The 21,545-nt window shown below is 39.8% G+C and overlaps 1 protein-coding gene across 1 annotated transcript; it reads right to left on the reverse strand.

Moving 5' to 3' along the window:
* Positions 1–439: 439 nt before the first annotated feature.
* dstyk (dual serine/threonine and tyrosine protein kinase) lies at positions 440–19,605 on the reverse strand. The gene is made up of 14 exons (XM_052539038.1): positions 18,972–19,605; positions 14,216–14,619; positions 10,160–10,609; positions 7,626–7,821; positions 6,039–6,274; positions 5,821–5,904; positions 5,578–5,754; positions 5,379–5,508; positions 5,138–5,294; positions 4,884–5,016; positions 4,698–4,811; positions 1,359–1,473; positions 955–1,089; positions 440–873 (listed from the first exon to the last, which is right to left on the reverse strand). Exons 1-14 carry the CDS (start codon positions 19,180–19,182, stop codon positions 710–712), a joined length of 2,706 nt encoding a protein of 901 aa, XP_052394998.1. The 5' UTR covers positions 19,183–19,605; the 3' UTR covers positions 440–709.
* Between the last annotated feature and the right edge of the window lie 1,940 nt (positions 19,606–21,545).

Here is a 21,545-nt window from a genome sequence, read left to right on the forward strand (position 1 = left end):
CTCAATATTAGTGACGTTACTGAAATTAAAGTTAAATTAACATAAATCGTTGTCATACTGTTTGTTTTGGAAAAGTCTCAATCTCAGAAATCGTACGTTACTGACAGTCACATGCACGCGCAACAGATTCACGTGCGCTGAACAAATATTTAAAATAAACTTGCATATAATAATTAAAAAACGCCCTATATATACACACAATTCAATCGGACAACCCATACCAAAAATAATAAACACCCTTCATATCAAGTCATTACAGTACTGTAATAAATACACTGTCTAACAAGAAAATCAAGTAACAACTCACCTCAATCTGTGGGATGATGTTTTGTCCTGATAATTGAAAATGCTAATATAATTCCACCATCGGATCACATTTAATACACTTTAATAATAATCAATGAAATATACAGAGTGAATCAGTGCAGTGTGGCAGTGAATTGGTCCAAATGATTTTATTAAAAAAGGTAATCTCAGGATAAATGTAAACCAGTTTAAACACCATCTAAAAATCAGCGGTTCAGTTCATCTGTAACACAAACTCGACTACGAGTAAAACGCTCGGTTCTAGAGGATCTGTGACGAGTGCTGAATATGACACGCGTGATCGGTTTCGTTCAGAGGCAGACAAGCTACTTTTGTCCATTTTTTACACACAAACGAGCTGCTTTCCTCAGCGTCTCAGGAGGAGCATGCAGGGAAATGAGTGTCAGTTCGAGTCCTCCAGGTTGCCGCACAGGCGGTCCATGATGCTTTGCAGGCTGGGCTGGACGATGCCCATCAGGGGTCTCTGGGAAGGGTCTCCGTTCCAGCAGGCCTCCATCAGCTGCCAGCACTCCTCGTCAAACGTGGACAGACGCTCGGGACGCGAGCCTGAAAGCAGCACACACACACAGAGTTTACCCAGAGTTCACAGCGACGCGTCAATGCGATCCGGCGACTGGCGCTCGTTACCTTTCTTGACGTTGGTCCACAGCTGGTCTTTACTGGAGCATTTCTCAAAGGCTTCTGGGAGTTTGACGGAGCCGGAGCAGAGATACCAGAAGAGGATCCCAAACGCGTACACGTCGACCGAATTATCGTACTTTCCTACGCGAAAAAAACCCAAGCACACGTACAATCAGAAACTGTAACTACAGTAAGGTTTTTCCAAATAAACTTCATATGCTGTCAATCATTTTCATGGACCAATATAAATGGTTTTTTTTTATAATAATAATAATGAAAAAAAAAAATCAATCGTCAATAAAGCATTAAATGCTAAAAAGCTAATTTAGGCATCACAACATTATAATGAACAGTATGGATAATCGTACTGCAAACTGCTGAAGACTGTTAGATTAAAAAATGAAAGTGACCTGTGAAGAGTTCTGGAGCCATGTGGATGGGCGTCCCCACAATACTGCCCGACATCATGGCCTCGGGTTTACAGAAGCCCAGGTCAGTGATCTTCGCCCGGTTCTGCTTGTCCAGCTACACAGAGGAACACAAACACACTTTATAATGCTTGATGAGGGGATGTGAAACGTTCTGGAGCACTATGAAGGGTTATGAAGGGCTACAAAGCATTACAGAGCGCTATGAAGCATTATTAAGTATTATGAAGCGCTATGAAGAGTTATAAATCATTATGAAGCACTATGAAAAGCTATAAAGTGTTATAGGCATTATGAAGGACTATGAAGGGTTATGGAAGGATATGAAGAAAAATTATGAAGTGCTATGTAGAGTAATAAATTATTATGAAGCGTTATGAAGAGTTATAAATCGTTATGAAGAGTTATAAATCATTATGAAGCGTTATGAAGCACTATGAAGAGTTATAAATCGTTATGAAGCGTTATGAAGAGTTATAAATCGTTATGAAGAGTTATAAATCATTAAGAAGCACTATGAAGTTATAAATCATTAAGAAGCACTATGAAGTTATAAATCGTTATGAAGCGTTATGAAGAGTTATAAATCGTTATGAAGAGTTATAAATCATTAAGAAGCATTATGAAGAGTTATCATTATGAAGCACTATGAAGAATTATAAATCATTAAGAAGCACTACGAAGAGTTATAAATCATTATGAAGCACTATGAAGTTATAAATCGTTATGAAGCGTTATGAAGAGTTATAAATCATTATGAAGAGTTATAAATCGTTATGAAGAGTTATAAATCGTTATGAAGAGTTATAAATCATTAAGAAGCACTATGAAGAGTTATAAATCATTATGAAGCATTATGAAGAGTTATCATTATGAACCATTATGAAGAGTTATAAATCATTATGAAGCACTATGAAGAGTTATAAATCGTTATGAAGAGTTATAAATCATTATGAAAAGCTATAAATCATTAAGAAGCACTACGAAGAGTTATAAATCATTATGAAGAGTTATGAAGTTATAAATCATTAAGAAGCACTATGAAGTGTTATACATCATTATGAAGCACTATGAAGAGTTATAAATCATTATAAATCTTTATGAAGAGTTATAAATCATAAAGCAGCAGTATGAGGAGTTATAAATCATTATGAAGCATTATGAATAGTTATCATTATGAAGCATTATGAAGAGTTATAAATCGTTATGAAGCGTTATGAAGAGTTATAAATCATGAAGAGCTATAAATCATTAAGAAGCACTACGAAGAGTTATAAATCATTATGAAGCACTACGAAGAGTTATAAATCATTATGAAGAGTTATAAATCATTAAGCACTATGAAGTGTTATAAATCATTATGAAGCAATATGAAGAGTTATAAATTGTTATGAAGCATTATGAAGAGTTATAAATCATTAAGCACTATGAAGTGTTATAAATCATTATGAAGCAATATGAAGAGTTATAAATCGTTATGAAGCATTATGAAGAATTATAAATCATTATGAAGAGTTATAAATCATTATGAAGAGCTATAAATCATTAAGAAGCGCTATGAAAAGATATAAAGCGTTATGAAGGACTGTTCCTTGGACAGAACAACCTCCTGGACAGCAACCAATCTGGCTTCAAAAGTGGCCACTCAACTGAGACTGCTCTGCTCTCGGTTACTGAAGCCCTGCGACTAGCAAGAGCAGCTTCAAAATCCTCAGTAATCATCTTACTGGACCTGTCTGCTGCTGCTTTCGACACTGTTAATCACCAGATTCTCCTGTCCACCCTCAGAAAGATGGGAATCTCTGGAACCGCACTGCTGTGGGTTAATTCCTACCTCTCTGACAGATCCTTCAGCGTGTCTTGGAGGGGTGATGTTTCAAAGTCACACCACCTTGCTACTGGGGTTCCTCAAGGCTCAGTACTTGGACCACTTCTCTTCTCCATCTACATGACATCTTTAGGATCTGTCATTCAGAAGCATGGCTTTTCTTATCACTGCTATGCTGATGACACCAAACTCTACTTCTCATTCCAGCCTGATGACCCGACGGTAGCTGCTCGCATTTCAGCCTGTCTGAGTGACATTTCTAGCTGGATGAATGACCATCACCTTCAGCTTAACCTTACAAAGACTGAACTCCTGGTGATTCCAGCTAACCCATTGATTCATCACAACTTCTCTATACAGCTGGGCTCGTCAACCATAACTCCTTCAAGGACAGCCAGAAACCTAGGAGTTGTGATGGATCATCAGTTAAGCTTCACTGACCACATTGCTACAACGACCCGGTCCTGCAGGTTTGCCTTATACAACATTAGGAAGATTAGACCCTTCCTGTCAGAGCAAGCCACACAACTTCTTGTCCAAGCTCTTGTTCTCTCCAGACTGGACTATTGTAATGCTCTCCTGGCTCTTCCTGCATGTACTGTCAAGCCTCTGCAAATGATCCAGAATGCAGCAGAAAGGGTTGTCTTCAATGAGCCAAAAAAAGCTCATGTTACTCCTCTCCTCATCAGGTTACACTGGCCACCAGCAGCTGCTCGCATCAAATTCAAGGTACTGATGCTGGCCTACAAGACGACCACTGGCACGGCACCAACTTACCTAAACTCACTGGTTAAATCTTATGTGTCCTCCAGAAGTTTGCGCTCTGCAAGTGAACGACTCCTTGTGGTGCCATCCCAAAGAAGTTCACAATCACTCTCACGGACCTTTTCCTGGACTGTGCCCAGCTGGTGGAATGACCTCCCAATCTCAATTCGTACAGCTGAGTCTTTACTCACTTTCAAGAAACATCTAAAGACTCATCTTTTTCGCCTGCACTTAACCTACTAACACCAGTACTTTTCCTTTTCTTGTCTTTTTCATTTAATTAAAAAAAAAAAAAAAAAAAATTTATATACACCTGGCTATGCATTCTATACTAGACTGAGACTTGTCATGGCACTTGTATACTGTTGTTGTTCTCTTGTTGACCTGACTGCTTCTATTGTTCTCATTTGTAAGTCGCTTTGGATAAAAGCGTCTGCTAAATGATTAAATGTAAATGTAAATGTATTAAGTATTATAAAGTGCTATGAAGGGTTATGAAAGGCTACAAAGCATTATAGAGTGCTATGAAGGACAATAAAGCATTATGAAATGTTATGGAGTGCTATGAAGGGCTATAAAGTGTATGAAATTAAAAATTGTGCATGGTCCCTTTTCAAATAAATGAAGGGTTATGAAGTGCTAAGAAGGGTTATGGAAGGATATAAAGAATTATGGAGCATTGTGAAGAGTTCTGAAGTATTGAGCAGATGTTAGACGCAGTTCCTCACCAGGACGTTCTTCAGCTTGATGTCGCGGTGTAAGAGACCCTGACCGTGCAGGAACCGAATCCCCTCCACCACGTCCAGAGCGATCTGAAGACGCTCTTTCAGAGATAGACCGGCCTGAGAGAGACAGACGGGTCAATCACAACCACAGACGGATGAGCACACAGACCGCCGGTGTGGTGATGGTACCTTCAGTCCGGTGTAGAGGTCTCTGTGCAACCGCTCCATGATCAGCAGAACCGCGACACTGGAGCCGCCGCTGTACGAGTGATCGATAACTGAGCCGTGGAGATTCACCAAACGATCGTGTTTAGGCAGAGACCTGACGGACACAAACAACTGCAATGATTAAACTATAATAAACACAAATACTACTGCTATCTGTATTGAATTAAAAAAAAACAATAAATGTAATGGAAATGACTGAACTCTAGTGTTGTTACCGTGTGTAGTGGAACTCGAGCGCGAGGTCGTTCCAGTGTTTGTCGTCCGGAGGAACGACTGACTTCAGGGCACACGGGTGACGTCCACCCCAGTTATCACACAGATACACCACACCGTACTGACCCCGGCCCAGCTCACGGCCCATCTTCGGCTTCCCTGAGGACACACACACGGACTCAGACTCACATCACACACACACACACACACACACCGTGTGATCCGCGCGTGTGTGTGTCTCACCGTGCAGCAGTATGTCTCGCAGCGATCGGCTCTCCAGTGACAGACGGGCGAGTCGAGGGGCGTGATCCTTCCTGACCCGCAACCACAGGTCTTCAGTTCGCTCCAGACGCCCCGTGTGACCCTCCTCCAGCTGCACACACACACTCACATCAGTATATACACACACACACACAATGTAAATGATTAATGAAGGACTCACCTGTCGGAGCGAGGCGGCGAAGGCCTCGTGGGAGCTGTTGAGTCTGGTCCTGAACTGAGAGCAGATGCTCTTGGCCAGTTTAGGGGCGCTCAGGCTCTCGATGGCGTCCTGCGCGACCTTGCGCTTCCACTCGGCCGTGACGGACGGAGGATTGACCCACGTGATGCGGTGGATGATCTGAGGAGACACGAGCGTCAGCCGCCGCACCACACACGCCAGCGCAGGGCATCATGGGTAACCTACCTGTTTGATCTGCTCCCAGAAGAGCCGGGTGACGGAGGAGCCCGAGTGGAAGGTGACCTCCACATGATATGCTGCGTTCAGGATCTGAGCAAACAGCAGACATTCACTACACACTGAAGCAACGCACGGGCGTCTGAGACAGTCAGTGTGTCCCTTTACCAGAGAGTTCCTAAATAAATCTGAACACCTCCATGTACTGTATGCAGTGTGTGCTTTACCTGTTTGAGGTGGTTGGAGGTGACGTTGCTGCAGGACTCCGGTGTGCTCTTCTCCAGGCTGCCCAGGCATCTCTCCAGCGTCCCCACGAAGCTCTCTCTCAGGTAGTCCACCGAGCTGGTCAGTTTATTAGCCACGGCCTGATTGAGACGCACCACGATCAGGTCCTGGATCTGACTGATGCACATCTTGATGTCCTTGGAGCTCACCGGCTCGCCGTTAGACGATATGATGATGTCTGAACACACACACACACACACACACTGATGTCATACACTGACCGCTCTATAGTAACAGGAAAGGCTAGTGCCGCTCATTATCACTGATGAATTCCATATGACACACAACAACAGAACAACTATCAGTGGACTTCCCCTCACACACACACAGAGTCGCATTTGACCACAGCAGATCCACACACACACAAGTAAAGGGGAAGTTAACATGCTGTAAACTGATCTTTGTGTGTGTGTCTCTTTAAATGCAAATGAGCTTCTGCTCCCCGCCCACTTTCCAGACGAGGGCGGGGCCTTTACAGAGGCTGCATTGGTTTCTATGGCAACAACAAACAAACTATGAACTGAACTCATATTTTGCCCATTAAAGCATGAACTAACGATGTAAACAAAAACCTTCATGAAATCTACAAGACTTATGTGCTAACTGAAAAAAAAAAAAATAAAAAAATAAAATTGAAAGAAAAACAAGACTACAATAAAACGCCTCCAAAAGTGAATAAAATACAAGAGAAATGGGCAATAAAATGAACTGAAAGTTAATTTCAGTTTCAGACACATGCTTTACTATTAAACGTGAAAGCTTTCTGAAAACCTGACAGTGAAATAATGAACCCAGACTAAAACTACACGGAAAACCAAACTCAAGTGATGAACGAGAAATATAAAACTATGGTTCTGTTTTTCTAATGAACAAATCTAAAGTAAAATTAAAAAAACTAAATTATCAATGATAAAAAATATTAAATGTTTCAGAAATCATCAACGATTTAAAACTTAAAAAAATGATGTAAAATGTATTACGTTTATTTTAATAAATTCTATTTATTAACATTTATTAAATGACCAATGATTTAAAACTATTAAACACTTTTAAAATTGAAGTTAAGCATGCTAAATTGATGTAAAATTTTAAATGTAATTTTGTTTTTCTACTAACTAAACTAAAACTGACAGAATGACAACTAATCTAAATAAACTACAATTATAAATTAAACATAAAAACGGAAGCTAAATGAATAACATTACGACATTCATTTAAGACTTTTTTTTCCTAATGAAAAAATCTACAGTTAAAAAAAAAAAAAAAAAAAAAAAAGAAATAAAAGCTAAATTCATGTAAAATTTTAAATGTGATTTAAATGTTTTTCTAATGAAAAAAAAACTAAACTAAAAATAGCCACAAAATGATTTAAAACAATAAAACTAACATAAAAATAGAAATAAAATCTAAAAACTTTATTTAACCTTAAGATTCACTAATGAAAACTAATCCAAACTGAAGTGAAACTGTACAGTAGACATGAATGCAGAAGAGCAGACTGAATGAACAGAGCAGCGTTGACCTCTGACCTGTGAACTGCAGGTTAGCGGCGTCCTCCAGCAGCTGCTCCTTCATGCAGCTCAGCGTCTCCACGATCATGTCCTTCATCTCCTCCTGCTTACGGTTAGCGATGGCCATCAGAGAGCTGTAGAGTTCTCCCTCCTTCTCACGCGTGTACTCCAGCCGCCGCGGCGTGATCTGAAGATCCCTCTGCATGTCGAACGCCTGACACGACATCACGCATATGTGAGGAACCATTAGCCACATGCTAGTCTCGTGATTATCATGCTAACAACATGCTAATCATGCTAGAAACATGCTATTGACATGCCAGTAACTTGCTAATCATGGTAACGACATGCTAGTCACTTGCTAATCATTCTAACAACATGCTATCGACATGCTAATCATGCTAGAAACATGTTATCGACATGCCAGTAACTTGCTCATTATACTAGCAACATGCTAGTCATGCTAGTTACTTGCTAATCATGCTAGCGACATGCTAGTCACTTGCTAATCATGCTAGCAACATGCTATTAACATGCTTATGCTAGAAACATTATATCGAAATCCCAGTAACTTGCTTATTATACTAGCAACATACTAGTAACTTGCTAGTCATGCTAGTTTCTTGCAAATAATGGTAGCGACATGGTAGTCACTTGCTTATCATGCTAGCTACATGCTATCAAAATGTAACTTTCTAATTATACTAACGACATGCTAGTCACTTACAAGTCATGGTATTACTTTCAAATCATAGTACTGACATGGTACATGCTAACAAAATGCTAGTCACTTACTAGTCATGCTAGCAACATGCTTATGCCAGCAACATGCTAATCTAGCTAATCATGTCAACAATATGTTAGTAACATGCTAATCATGCTATTAACATGTTATCAACATCTATCTCATCTATCTACACTTTATTTTACAACTGCTTTAAATTCTCAGGCTAGGCTTTCTTTTATCTAGTTGTAAAATATTACCAGAATGAATATGATAACACGTAGTACTAGTTTAACTACAGCTACTTGAAGTGAACTTTAACAAAAGAAAAAATATTTTTTATTTCAGCTAGTTGCTGCTTTTATTTCTATATTAATCTTCTAATTATCATTTCAGTTTAGTTTTTTTTTTTTAAGTTTAGTTTCTCATAAAAAAAATAATACATTTAAAAAGTTTTAAAATCACTGGTAATTTAATTTTCATTACTTGTTTTTATTGTATTTTCTAATAAAAATTTGAAAATCAAAATGCATCTGTAATTGCAACACAAAAGAAAAAAAAAGAAATGTAACCCTGTTTCTATTTATATGTGATATATCCCACATAAACTAAAAGACATTGACTGATTTATTTTATGCGCAAGTAGCAAGACTTGTTTTTTCAAAACATTTCTAAAACCAGAAACAACTACATTGTTTTATTGTTTCTGAAAGAAGTCTCTTCTGCTCTCCAAGGCTGTTCATTCGACACCGTAAAATAGAGTAAAAATAGTGAAATACTATTCTAATGTAAAATATCTGTTTTCTGTGTGAATCTCTGAAGGGGGTCGCACACTGGACAAGAAGCGCAGCATTGCATTGATTATATTACATTGTGCAATATTCGATCATATCGTGCAATGCTGTCGACAGCCACCGAGTGGATTTACCAGGTCACAACCATCACAACACACTTCAGGTCATTAAATAGTGGAGTAGTGGACCACAAAAGATGAAGACGTGGAGGAAGATCGCGTTTGTCATCGGTTTTTCAGTTAAGAATGTCTCATTTTCGATCTGAGGTAAAATGTTCAGTGACAGTCCTTGGAAACGTTAAGAAATAAGCATAGCATAGCTTTTATTGAGCAAACAAATCAGTATTAGTAGCTACAGCATTAGAAATGTTGAAATTGCTTATAATACAAAACAATTGATGAATGGCAATCTAGAATGCTAGTGATAATCTAGACTAAATGGTAAAACAGATTATTTTCATTAATTAATGTTCAAAGCTAAAATATTATCAATTAAAATATAACAATAAATGAAGTTAAAACTCATTCATCTTGCTGCTCAGAACTTGATACCTCGACTTGTCCTACATGTGGCGCGACGCGACGCTGCGCTTCTCGTCCGGTGTGCAACCGCCTTTAAACTGTCATTTATTTCTGTGATGTGCCGCTGTTAGTTAATGTGATGAGTAGACTGAAGTTGGGCTTAGGTGGTTGTGTGCTTGTAGCGTTTCCTTGGTTACTGATGTAAACAAAGCGCTTCTGAACACTGCAGTGGGCGGAGCTTAAAGTGTTTCCTTGGTTACCGCTGTAAACAAAGCAGCGCTGCACTTATGAACTTTAATATGCTTTATACAGAGACAAGCTGAACAGAAAAAAATGGCATCTAAACTTTTCTAAAGACAAAGATAAACTACCACTAACTGAAACTGGATTTGAATTGTCACATATCTGAATAGATTTTCAGTTAATCGTTTCATCCCTACTGAAACATGACTATATCAGTGGCCAGTGTGAGGCAGGGTTGACCGTGTTGATCAGAAGCAGTGTTGTGGTCACCTGGTTGATGAAGAGGTCGAGGCAGCGGCAGTGGACGGTGTTCAGCAGCGAGGCGGCCTCCACCTGATGGTTCTGCAGCAGCTGTCGAGTGAAGGGCCCGAGCACACGCTGCAAACGCTCCAGACTCTCTCCCACAACACTCTGCATCTTCCCAGGCGTCTGAGCCGGAGCGCCACAGGCACAGTTTCCCGCCGCAGCGGCCACCAGCTCCAGGGACAGCAGCTGTCTGTGCAGGGCCCCGGGGTCCGAGGAGCTGCTGGGGGCCCGGATGAAGCAGACGGGGAACGGCAGAGTCTCACGCACCTTCTGCAGGTCGCTCACCTGCTCGGCGCTCAGCGTGTCTGTACTGACGGCGTAGAGGATGATGGGAAGGATGCCGCGCTTGCAGTCCTCCAGAGCCTCCTCCACCGGCTGGACGCCGCGGCACGGGAGCACCATGACCTTCACCTCCTGGACACACACACACACACACACACACCACATGAGCGCACTTTCATATATTCAAATGTTTATGCACATTTTTACACTTCACTTGAAAGGATATGTTCTTCTTTTGCAAATATTCAGATTTCAAATATAAAAAAATAAAAAATCAGTGATTAAAAATGTAATTATGATATTATATTCATACTTATGAATTTCACATTTTCTAAAATATATATACGACTTTATCCCTTCAATTATGACAAAACAAAACAAAAAAAATTGATTGAACATTGAATTACACAACTGTTATGTTATTTCAGGAGATGAGATTTCCACATCAAAAACAATTTTAAGATGCTCTTATTTTGATACGTGAAGTAGTATAAATTAAATTTCAACAACTGAAATTGTAAAAAAAGTATGATTAAAGCAAAAAGTAGTGTAAAAACAAGAAATAAAATAAATTGCATTAAAACAGCACTTAGTACTTTGTGTGTTTTCGTTAAGTTTTTAAACCACTTAATATCCACGGTATTTCCAGACAATTATGTTTACAGAATAAAGATTTTAACACTTATTTTTACTTTTATTAATGTCATTGCATATTAAAAAGCAGTATATATTTTGTCTTGGGCCCGGAGCGAGGGAGCACTGAACACCGTGTGAAATCAGCTCGAGCAGGTGAGAAGTGTTTCTCCTCTGGGAATCTGTTCAAGAAATATTAGACAGGGCGGGTCGAAGTTCGACTGTAAGATTAATCCAAAGCGGGCGCGTCAGAGCGAGAATAAAGAGCGCTAGCACACGAGCACAATAGAGTCAGTCAGCGCCGTCTCTGACACAACAGCCATAGAGCGCTCGAGTCTCTCGGGAACAAAGATGGCCTGCAAACACAGCCGCCGGAGCCCATCAGACCTGAGCCCAACAAAGATCTGATTCACACACCTCGAGAGTGTGTGTGTGTGTGTGTGCGTGCTTTAGCAGGAATTTCACTGCCTACCATCAGCGAACGCTCGGGGACCCGCGGGCTAATTAACATCTCTGTGCTAACATGTGTGTGTGCGGATCGAAAACAGACGAGGTTTCATTTGAGCGCAGACGTGATTCTAGCAGATGTGTGTGACGGCAAACATTCAAACTGCAAGAGAGAATCATGCAGAAACTCCTGCCTGAGACAAACACACGGTTCGAGTCTGATCTGAGACCTCGGTCACACTTTGATTTTGTGCTGGTAATTACCATACACTTGTGACTTTTTTTTTAATTAGATCACATTTACCAAATTGACTCAAGTCACCTTTATTTATATATTGGTTTTAACAATACAGATATCTAAGTAGCTTTACAGTATCAAATAGAGAAATAGTGTGTTGGTAAATGCAGAAAGACAATAAGAAGTCAGATTTTTGCAGCCTAAAATGACTGATTTTGTTGTGGTTTTTCTTAAAATTTTCCAATATATTTGTGCCATTTCTTAATGTTTTGCAGTGAAAATATACCACAGACAACATTCTTCCAACACTGTTATGACTTTTCTAACTTCGAGACCCACTGTAGGTCTCCAGACTAACGTTTGAGGACACCAGCACTAGTGAATTAAGATCTACAGAAGGGGGCTCCTGAATCTGAATGCTTCTCACAAGATTTCACAGAGATGTTGATTCTGTGGCGAATTCAACTGCTTTCTTCACACTGTATCTCCCAGCGCTGTGTACATCAGTGTTGCGTGATCGAGATCAGCCCGTGAATTCAGTGATCGCAAAATCGCTAAATCCTGGAGGATCTGACTAAAGGGTTCTGACTTAAGATCCGAGTCTGATTTAAGGCTGCTCTGACTTTGACTAAAGCGATCCGAGTCTGATTTAAGTCTGATCTGACATTGACTAAAGCGATCCGAGTCTGATTTGAGGCTGATCTGATATTGACTAAAGTGATCAGATTCTGATTTGAGGCTGATATGACTTTGACCAAAGCGATCTGAGTCTGATTTGAGGCTGATCTGATATTGACTAAAGTGATCCGAGTCTGATTTGAGGCTGATCTGACTTTGACTAAAGCGATCCGAGTCTGATTTGAGGCTGATCTGACTTTGACTAAAGTGATTCGAGTCTGATTTGAGGCTGATCTGACTTTGACCAAAGCGATCTGAGTCTGATTTGAGGCTGATCTGACTTTGACTAAAGCGATCCGAGTCTGATTTGAGGCTGATCTGACTTTGACTAAAGTGATCAGATTCTGATTTGAGGCTGATATGACTTTGACCAAAGCGATCTGAGTCTGATTTGAGGCTGATCTGACATTGACTAAAGCGATCCGAGTCTGATTTAAGTCTGATCTGACATTGACTAAAGCGATCCGAGTCTGATTTAAGTCTGATCTGACATTGACTAAAGTGATCAGATTCTGATTTGAGGCTGATATGACTTTGACCAAAGCGATCTGAGTCTGATTTGAGGCTGATCTGACTTTGACTAAAGCGATCCGAGTCTGATTTGAGGCTGATCTGACTTTGACTAAAGTGATTCGAGTCTGATTTGAGGCTGATCTGACTTTGACTAAAGTCATCAGAGTCTGATTTGAGGCTGATCTGACTTTGACTAAAGTGATTCGAGTCTGATTTGAGGCTGATCTGACTTTGACTAAAGTGATCAGAGTCTGATTTGAGGCTGATCTGACTTTGAAGTGATCAGAAATGAAAATAATTGGAGTCTGATCTCCCACTGATCTGAGTACGAGTTGACTGATTTGTAACTGATCAGTGTGATATCAGACTTATCTAAGTGTTTTAGACCTGTTGGAGTCTGATTTGGCACTGATCTTAATTTAATTAATTAATTTAATCTATGACTTGACATTTGACAGTTTGATACTAGATTATCTAAGACCAGTTATCTAAGTGTTTTTAGAGTAACGGGAGTCTGATTTGCAACCAATCCAAGACCTTAATGAGTCTGATGAGAACTGATTTGACTCTGATTTGAGTTCTATCCAAGGCCTAGTCTGATTTGAGGCAAATTCAAACCCAATCTGATCTGAACGCTGACTCAAGTCCCAGTTGAAGTGGAGTCTGATTCAGGACAGATCTGAAACTAATCTGAGATTTTGATACCAGACTGATCTAAGTGTTTTTAGACTAAAAGGAAACTGATCTGAAATGGAGCCTGATTTGAGACGGATCCTATCTGATCTGACTCTGTTATGACACTGATTAAAACTGACCAGAGTTGAAAGCGTTTGCTCAGAGTTGGAATAGACTAATCAGAATCTAATATGAGTCTGATCTAAGAGATCTGAACCGGTCCAAACACTGAGCCCAGTTCAAACTCTTTTCAGTCATGAAACAAACAAACTAATGAAAGAAAGGAATCCAGCCGTGACTGAATCCACCAAGTATTTATAGGAAGGTCCCGGGATACAGTTTTCCCATCGCCATGGAGACACCCAGTGGCCTTGTTTCCAGTGCTGGTCATGTGAAGTGCACCAGACCCACAGAGCAGGGTTACATAAACACCAGGAAAGGAGAGAAGAGAAGCTGATTGATGTTCCTGCAAAAACAAACCCCTCATCTCACAGAAACAAATCACATTTGACTTTGTTTTTGAGAGAAACGATGTGAGCCCCGCCGCCCCTGACCTGCAGCAGTGGGTGATGGAGCGTGATCTCCAGCTCGGCCAATCGCTGCGCAGGATCCTCACATTCCTGGATCTCCAGGTCCTCGAGTGGAACCGTGTCCCAGCGTCCGCAGTGAGCCGCCAGCTGATGCACCAGCTCGTACTGTCCCGGCAGAGCCAGGCTCAAGCGTGTCTGACGGCCATGTGTGAAACACAGCTTCCTCCTCCTGCAGGCCCCGCCCTCTGGCCCACAGGCCCCGCCCACCTCCGAGCCCAGGGGGAGGAGCCTTTCTCCCAGCAGGCAGTTGAGCAGCTGGTACCGAGCCGAGCAGTCCTGGCCCAGGACGAGGATGTAGGGGACTCTACCGACCACATTCTGCAGATATTCCTCCTCGTGACGCGGGAGCGAGATGCAGCTGATCTGACCTGAGACACAGAGAGACACTGAAGATTAACATTCATCACCAGTCAGAAAACACAATCTAATATTGCTATATTTTTCAGCCTTTTACGATATTTGATATAAATCTGGATATTTATGTATTTTTTTCTGAAAATAGGTTTAAAATTGTATATTGTTCCCTCCATTTCTTCCAAAGAATCATTGTAAAAACAAAAAATCATTCAAGTAAAATAAAGTAATGTTTTTCATTAAACGAATGTAAGGAAGAATCATGTCTGAACACATTTTAAGGGAAATTTCAGCTATTTATATTATATTTTTTTACCAAAACTCTTTTCTTTTGTTATATTTAGTAGATATTCCAATAAAACTGGAAGCCCATCAGTTTGGTCCAACCCCCCCCCCCCCCCCCAAAAAGTTAAAACTCAAATTAATCACTGTATCAAAGTTTTAATTGATTCACAGAATGAATCAAACTTACTAACCTGTTTTTGATATTAAAGTTTAAGTAATTAAAAATAATAAAACTATCTTTATGAACTAAATGCACAAATAAAAAGCACATTAAATTCCCAATCAGGATTATTATACTTTAATAAAACCATAAAAAATATCTTTAGTTGAAATAACATTAAAATCAAATATAAAATATACATAGCCTATATAAAACAAATATAAATAAATATTTAAATATTCAGCTTGTTGCGAAGACAACATTTCTATTTTTTTTAGTTTAACAAAATAATTGGAACTGAAATTTAAAAATAAAACTATGCAGACAAAAAAAAAATGTAAAGGAAACTTGGGAAATACATCGCAAATATTAATAACTATAACAGTATAGTAAAACACTGCATATATATCTATGTGTGTGTGTGTGTGTGTGTGTATCTCTCAGGGATATGGAGAGCACCCCTGTCGGACGCTGATCAAGCCGAGCTGAAGTTAGCGAGCGTGGAGCTGTGCTGGAGAAAGCAGGCCCAGAACAACAAGCGCAGCAGCAGTGTGGAGTTATCTGTGTGTCCTGAGGCCTGCATCTCATGACCGTCTCTGAGCCGCTCACAGAGACGCCAGTCATTCAGGTTATTATTAGGAAGTGCTCATAATCCCAGCGCTGCTGAGTCACTGCCTTATACAACAGCCGCTCACCGCGCAATCTGTGCCGCACGCTATCAGCCCACAACCATGATTCATGCTGCGCCACACAGATCAACAACAATGAGTTTTTACCATTCATTAGTGCTAATTCGCAATTAAATTGTAACCAACAAAATGCTTAGTGCAAAAAAAAAAAATGGAAAAATGGAAATAAATAAATATTCTACCGTCTAATGTTGGTAGCCGTTGTTTTAACCCAGCCATGACTAACAAAAGTATACGATGTTATCAGCTCATTAAGAAATACTAAACATAGGGAGGTTCACCAATTTTCCACTTGGTACACTTTTTACTCCTGTTATCTCTCATCTAATTAATTTATCATTTGAACAGTGTTTTTCCTGCTGCATGGAAGCAATCCATTTTTAAATCTGGGGACTACAGACCAATCAACATAATGCCAGTATCCCAAAGATTGCAGAAAAGGTAGTTCTTGAACAACTGAGATCTTATCGCACTACAGCTAAGAGTGGTTTACTCTGTAACTCATTCTACTGAAACAGCTACTTTACATTTAACAGAGCAAATACTGTTACCGTAGCTAAAGTGGTAGAGCATTGCGTTGTCAAGCGCAAGGTTGGGGGTTCGAATCCCGGGGAGCACATGTTAGGAAAAACCGTTAGCCTGAATGCAATGTAAGTCGCTTTGGATAAAAGCGTCTGCTAAAATGCATAAATTAAATACAATCTAAACTTGGTGGAACAGTTGGTGCTATATTTTTAGATCAGCGCAAAGCCTTCGACGTGATTAATTACAACGTTCTTCGCTTTCTCTTATCCAAGTTACAATTTTCATCTGGGGCTTTAGCATGGATCTCCTCCTATTTATCAAATAGACAGCTATTTTAATTTAAAAAAATTAAAGGGGTTCCCTCTAATAACTTAAAGGTACAACGGGTGTTCCCCAAGGATCAATACTAGGCCCTTTATTGTTTAGTTACTGTTCTTTTTTTACTCTGATGGGATGTGTATAAGTATAACTGTATTGTACGTGTTTGTTGTTTTGTTCTTATGTTTATATTACATACCCAATGGACTACCATTGGGTATGTATTACCTCCCAATGGACTGCAGATGAAACTAAACATTGGGTAAATTCGATACGATGCATGAAATGGAAATATTTATGCATATGAAATTGCACATGGTCACTTTACAAATAAATGTTAATATATATATATACACACACACACACAAACGTGTAAGGTTGCTCATTTGCAATTAAACAATTAACATCGAAATTGCGCAAAAATAAATAAAATTATAAGATTGTTTTGTAGCATTTTGCACTTAAATGATTTAGAATTTTGAAATAAGCAATGAAATTACTCAAAAAAACATTTTATACGTTTATAAGTTAATAATTTGCAATTAAAAGTTTAACTACGTAATTGCCCAATTTAAAAAAATTATACATATATGAAAATTTAAAGTTGCTAACTCACAGTTAGGGTTGCAAAGGGGCAGAACATTTTTGGAAAATTCCTGTAAACTTTTCTAAAAGTTGAAAAAAAATTCTAAAAAGTTTCCAAAAATTTTAGAATGTTTCCGGAAATTTACCAGAAATGTTCTGCCTCTTTGCGAGTCTATTTGCAAGTACATTTATATCAAAGGAACTGTGCAAAAATAATATATATTTTATATATATATCCCCACGCACACACACCAAAATAAAATAATGCAAAAATAGCAAAATAATGCTAATGCTAAAAGTAAATACAGTTTTCTATACAGATTCAGAGCTGCACCGCAGGAATGTTACAGCATCAAAGACTTGAAGACATTGTTTACAGCAGATTGAAGCAGCGATGAAGCGCATGAGTGCTGTTTGTGATCATGAGCTCCTGCAGGATGTGTGTTTACATGCAGCTCATGAGGGCGTGGCCAAAGCTTCCTGCGCCGTGATTGGTCAGAACAAGCCTGAGCGCGAGACGAGCTCTGACAGGCCTGAGGATCGGGACGCACATCAGGATAAATCACAGTCCACAGAAACACGAAAATAAACATGTGGGCTCCAGGGAAAGGGCAGGGGTCACGTGAGACGGGTCAAAGGTCGCGCTGTGAGACGTCAGCGAGTCTGACATGAGACCAAGCACTGCTTCAGTCTCTTCTCTGCGGCTGATTAAAGCACACTCAATGATTTGATTGAGAAACCAGAGGAAACTTGCGTCAGACGAGCAAACTCCTTTACAGGAAAGAGGACAAACACACACTCTCACACACACCTAGACACACACTCTCTCTCCCACACACACACATACACCAAAGTAACTACACCGCACACACACCTGCTCATATTTCTAACACTAATTCCTCCACATGACACTGATGAGAAGTGAACCAAAAATGTGTTTACACGCCATCAAAATAATATCATAACAAAAGAGTCAAATATAATAAAGATTTTTCTCTTTGGGTTTGGTGTCAATATGAGAGTCGTGATTTTCTGATGTACATCTGACAGCAGAATCAATGCGAGTTCACAAGTGTGTGTGTGTGTGTGTGTGTGTGTGTGTGTGTCAGTGTCCTCATTAAAGCACTGTGGAGTATTTAGTTCTTGGTTGAGCTGAATGTGACTCTGTTCACGGCTGTTAAGCTGCTTATTTCTGCTCTAAATCCTGTTTGAGACATTTTCTGCTGTAAACTCCAAACCTGAGAAACACACACACACACACACACACACACACACACACACACACACACACAGAGAGAGAGAGAGAAACACACACACACACACACACACACACACACAAGCAGAGATCTCTGATAACCGATATTGACACTTTGATCCCTGGTTCACTGGTCATCTGATAACAGACCTACTGATTATTGACTCGATTCATATTTTTTTAAGTCTTTAAATCATGTTTAGAAATGTGTAGCTTTATTAGAGAGCAAACTAGGGAGCTACGGTTATATATCAGTCATATTTAACTAAATAACACAACACCATTAAACACACGGAAAATATTAATAAATAAATACTGAAATGCCTAAATAATAATTATAGATATTATGCTTTTATAATTTTAGTCACTTATTGTTATTAATATTATTTTATAATTATAGTTTATTTATTGATAATATTGATATTTCACCAAGTAGTTTATGTTTCAGGTTTGATGTGTTTTCGTGTATGGGGTGTATGTCTCGAGCTCCGGGTCTCTCTCTCACACACACACACACACACACACACACACACACACACACACACTCACCGGCGTCCGGGGCCCCGGGAGACGCGCTGCTGCACGCGTTACTGTGGTTCTGTCGGATCTCTCGGAAGAAGCTCACGGTCTCCTTCAGGTTCTTCTTCAGGAACACGTTGTGTTTGTTGTAGTGGCTGAAGGCTCGGGTCAGATCTCTGACCAGAGGGCTGTGTTTCTGCGGGTTCTCCATCCTGACCCGGGGCGAGTCCGCGTCACACATCCATCCGAGCTCCCGCGGGTTCTGCTGAGGCCCGATCACTGAGCCGAGCCGAGCCGAGACAACAACCGGCGGTGTGTGTGTGTGTGTGTGTGTCAGTGCATCAACACACACACACGCTCTCACACACACACGCGACAGCCGCCGCCCGGTAACCGGGCCGATATCGGCGCTCGGGAGGCTCGACGGATGCGGTTCGGATCGGTAGCACACACTCTGGCGGACTGGAGGCCGAACCGGGTCGCTGCTCGCGCTTCGCGGATGTCCGGCAGCTTTATCCCGCGCGAGCGAGCGCCTATCATCGATAATCCCGGTGTCTGCGCCGGTTCGCCCCGGGAATCTGTCACTTTTCAGCCGAAATGCGGGAGTTTTTGCGCAAACAGCCGCTGCCCGTCCAATTTGGCGACGCGATGGGCGGGGCGCGAGTGGTGCATGCTGGGAAATGCAGTCCGCTCAACCTAGCGAACACAAACAAAAAAGACGTAGAAAAAATACACTATTGGGACTTTTTTTTAATTGTCTAATACATTTATTTTAAAATCACTACAGAGCCCTCTCTAACTTTATTTATTTATTTATTTGTTTGTTTGCGTGTTCGCTGTGTGTAAACATTAGCATCCAGCTAATCTGTATCTTCATTCTTAGGTTTAGTTTCAATGAAACAAAAAAAATTGAACACAAGTGGAATTGTCACAACCTCCTCTTCTTGTCCTGTGAAACAAAGGATTGTGGGTAGACTGTATAAAAAGGTCATATATCATATAAATGCTGTGATGCATACTCTACAAGCGTGCAGTAGTCTGGCGGCCTCTAGTGGTTTAGATCCGACACTGCTTCACATCCCTCACAACTTAAATCAGTGCTATTGTGATTATTTACCACATTTCTGTTCTGTTTGCATGAATATGCCGTAATATAAACATAATTGTGCAATACTGTTGTAAATCATCAGCTGCAAAGATCACAAAAAGATGACTAATAAACAGAATAAAGAGCGTTATTTTATTGATAATGGAATCCTACATGATGTTTTATATGGAAGCAAATAGTCAGGACAGACGCTATGTTGAACGCTAGTTTTTAGGAGTTCAATATGGCGTTTATGGCGATTATTTACAAAAACTCTTTATTTTTTAATTTTTATTAATTAAACAATATTGAACACGCTATACTTCAATCTCTCGCAGCCTCGTTTTCACACCGTCCTAATCTACGAATACAACGAATGAAGTATTGTTAACGGGTCCTTTCTGATGTAAAAGTTGACATGCTATGCGAATTCCCCTAAAATACCACTTCCTGGTTAAACTTTCAGTTTTATTAGTGAAGCCGAGTGATGAAATGGGAAGTGTGGAGAGTACATGAATAATAAACAATCTGAGGCACAGCGAGTTTTAGACACGCCCACCTGCGTTCATTCTGAACGAATCTTTAAAGTGACTCGCGAAGAACGAATCGTCTCGGGGAGTGAATCGTTCAGTCGCGCATGCGCAGTAGTCTCTGTACTGGAGTTCGTCTAGTTCACCTGTCATAATAGATTAATAATACAATTTTAATTAATTTAGTTTTTTGAATATTAAAGAAGCCAAACAGTACATTCTTAAGAAGCAGAGAGAAACCCTGGAGCACACTGTGATGGATAACATTAGAGAATTCAATCCAAAATAGCTGTGTGTGAGGACAATCCCAAAAGATATATATCAGTTTCATTAGGGTCACCACTAAAGGAACAGCTTGTACCCGTGTCTGATTTAAACATTTTCAAAAACACTTTAGCTGGGTGAAATCTGTTTAATAATTTGAATAAGATTTCTCTAACCTTGTTAGTTATTATATATTCTGAATACAGAGTCCATACTTGTTCCAATCAATATTATCACCACATTCCTCCAATAAGACACCACATATCGATCTAATCTTATAGTTACGTAATGAAGGATGTGAGAAAAGCAGTTTTCCTACTGAGATTTCAGATGGGTCTAAAGATAAAGATAAAGTGCTGGATGATATAATGAGTCCCTTAAAAGCAGAACAGCTCCTTTAGGAATAGTGTTCATGACAATGGAGGATTCTGGAAAATTACATTTACAAAAGAATTCTTTGTAACTTAAAATAAGATCTTCTGAGTTAAAAAAACTGGGAAAACAACCAAAAAAATAATAAATAAATTAACATTTTTTTAAATGACTCTTTTTTAATTTAGAAAGTGTTCTTCAAAGAAGAGAATCTAGGAAATTAACCCCACCATAATCACGTGAGTTCATTAATAAATACTCTTTATTACCTTTGTTACAACATTCAGTGTATAGAAAATAACTATCATGACAGAAATTCACACATTTATAATCTGTAAGAAGAAAAAAAGA

The sequence above is a fragment of the Carassius gibelio genome, chromosome A22, assembly GCF_023724105.1.
Source record: "Carassius gibelio isolate Cgi1373 ecotype wild population from Czech Republic chromosome A22, carGib1.2-hapl.c, whole genome shotgun sequence".
Lineage (NCBI taxonomy): Eukaryota > Metazoa > Chordata > Actinopteri > Cypriniformes > Cyprinidae > Carassius > Carassius gibelio.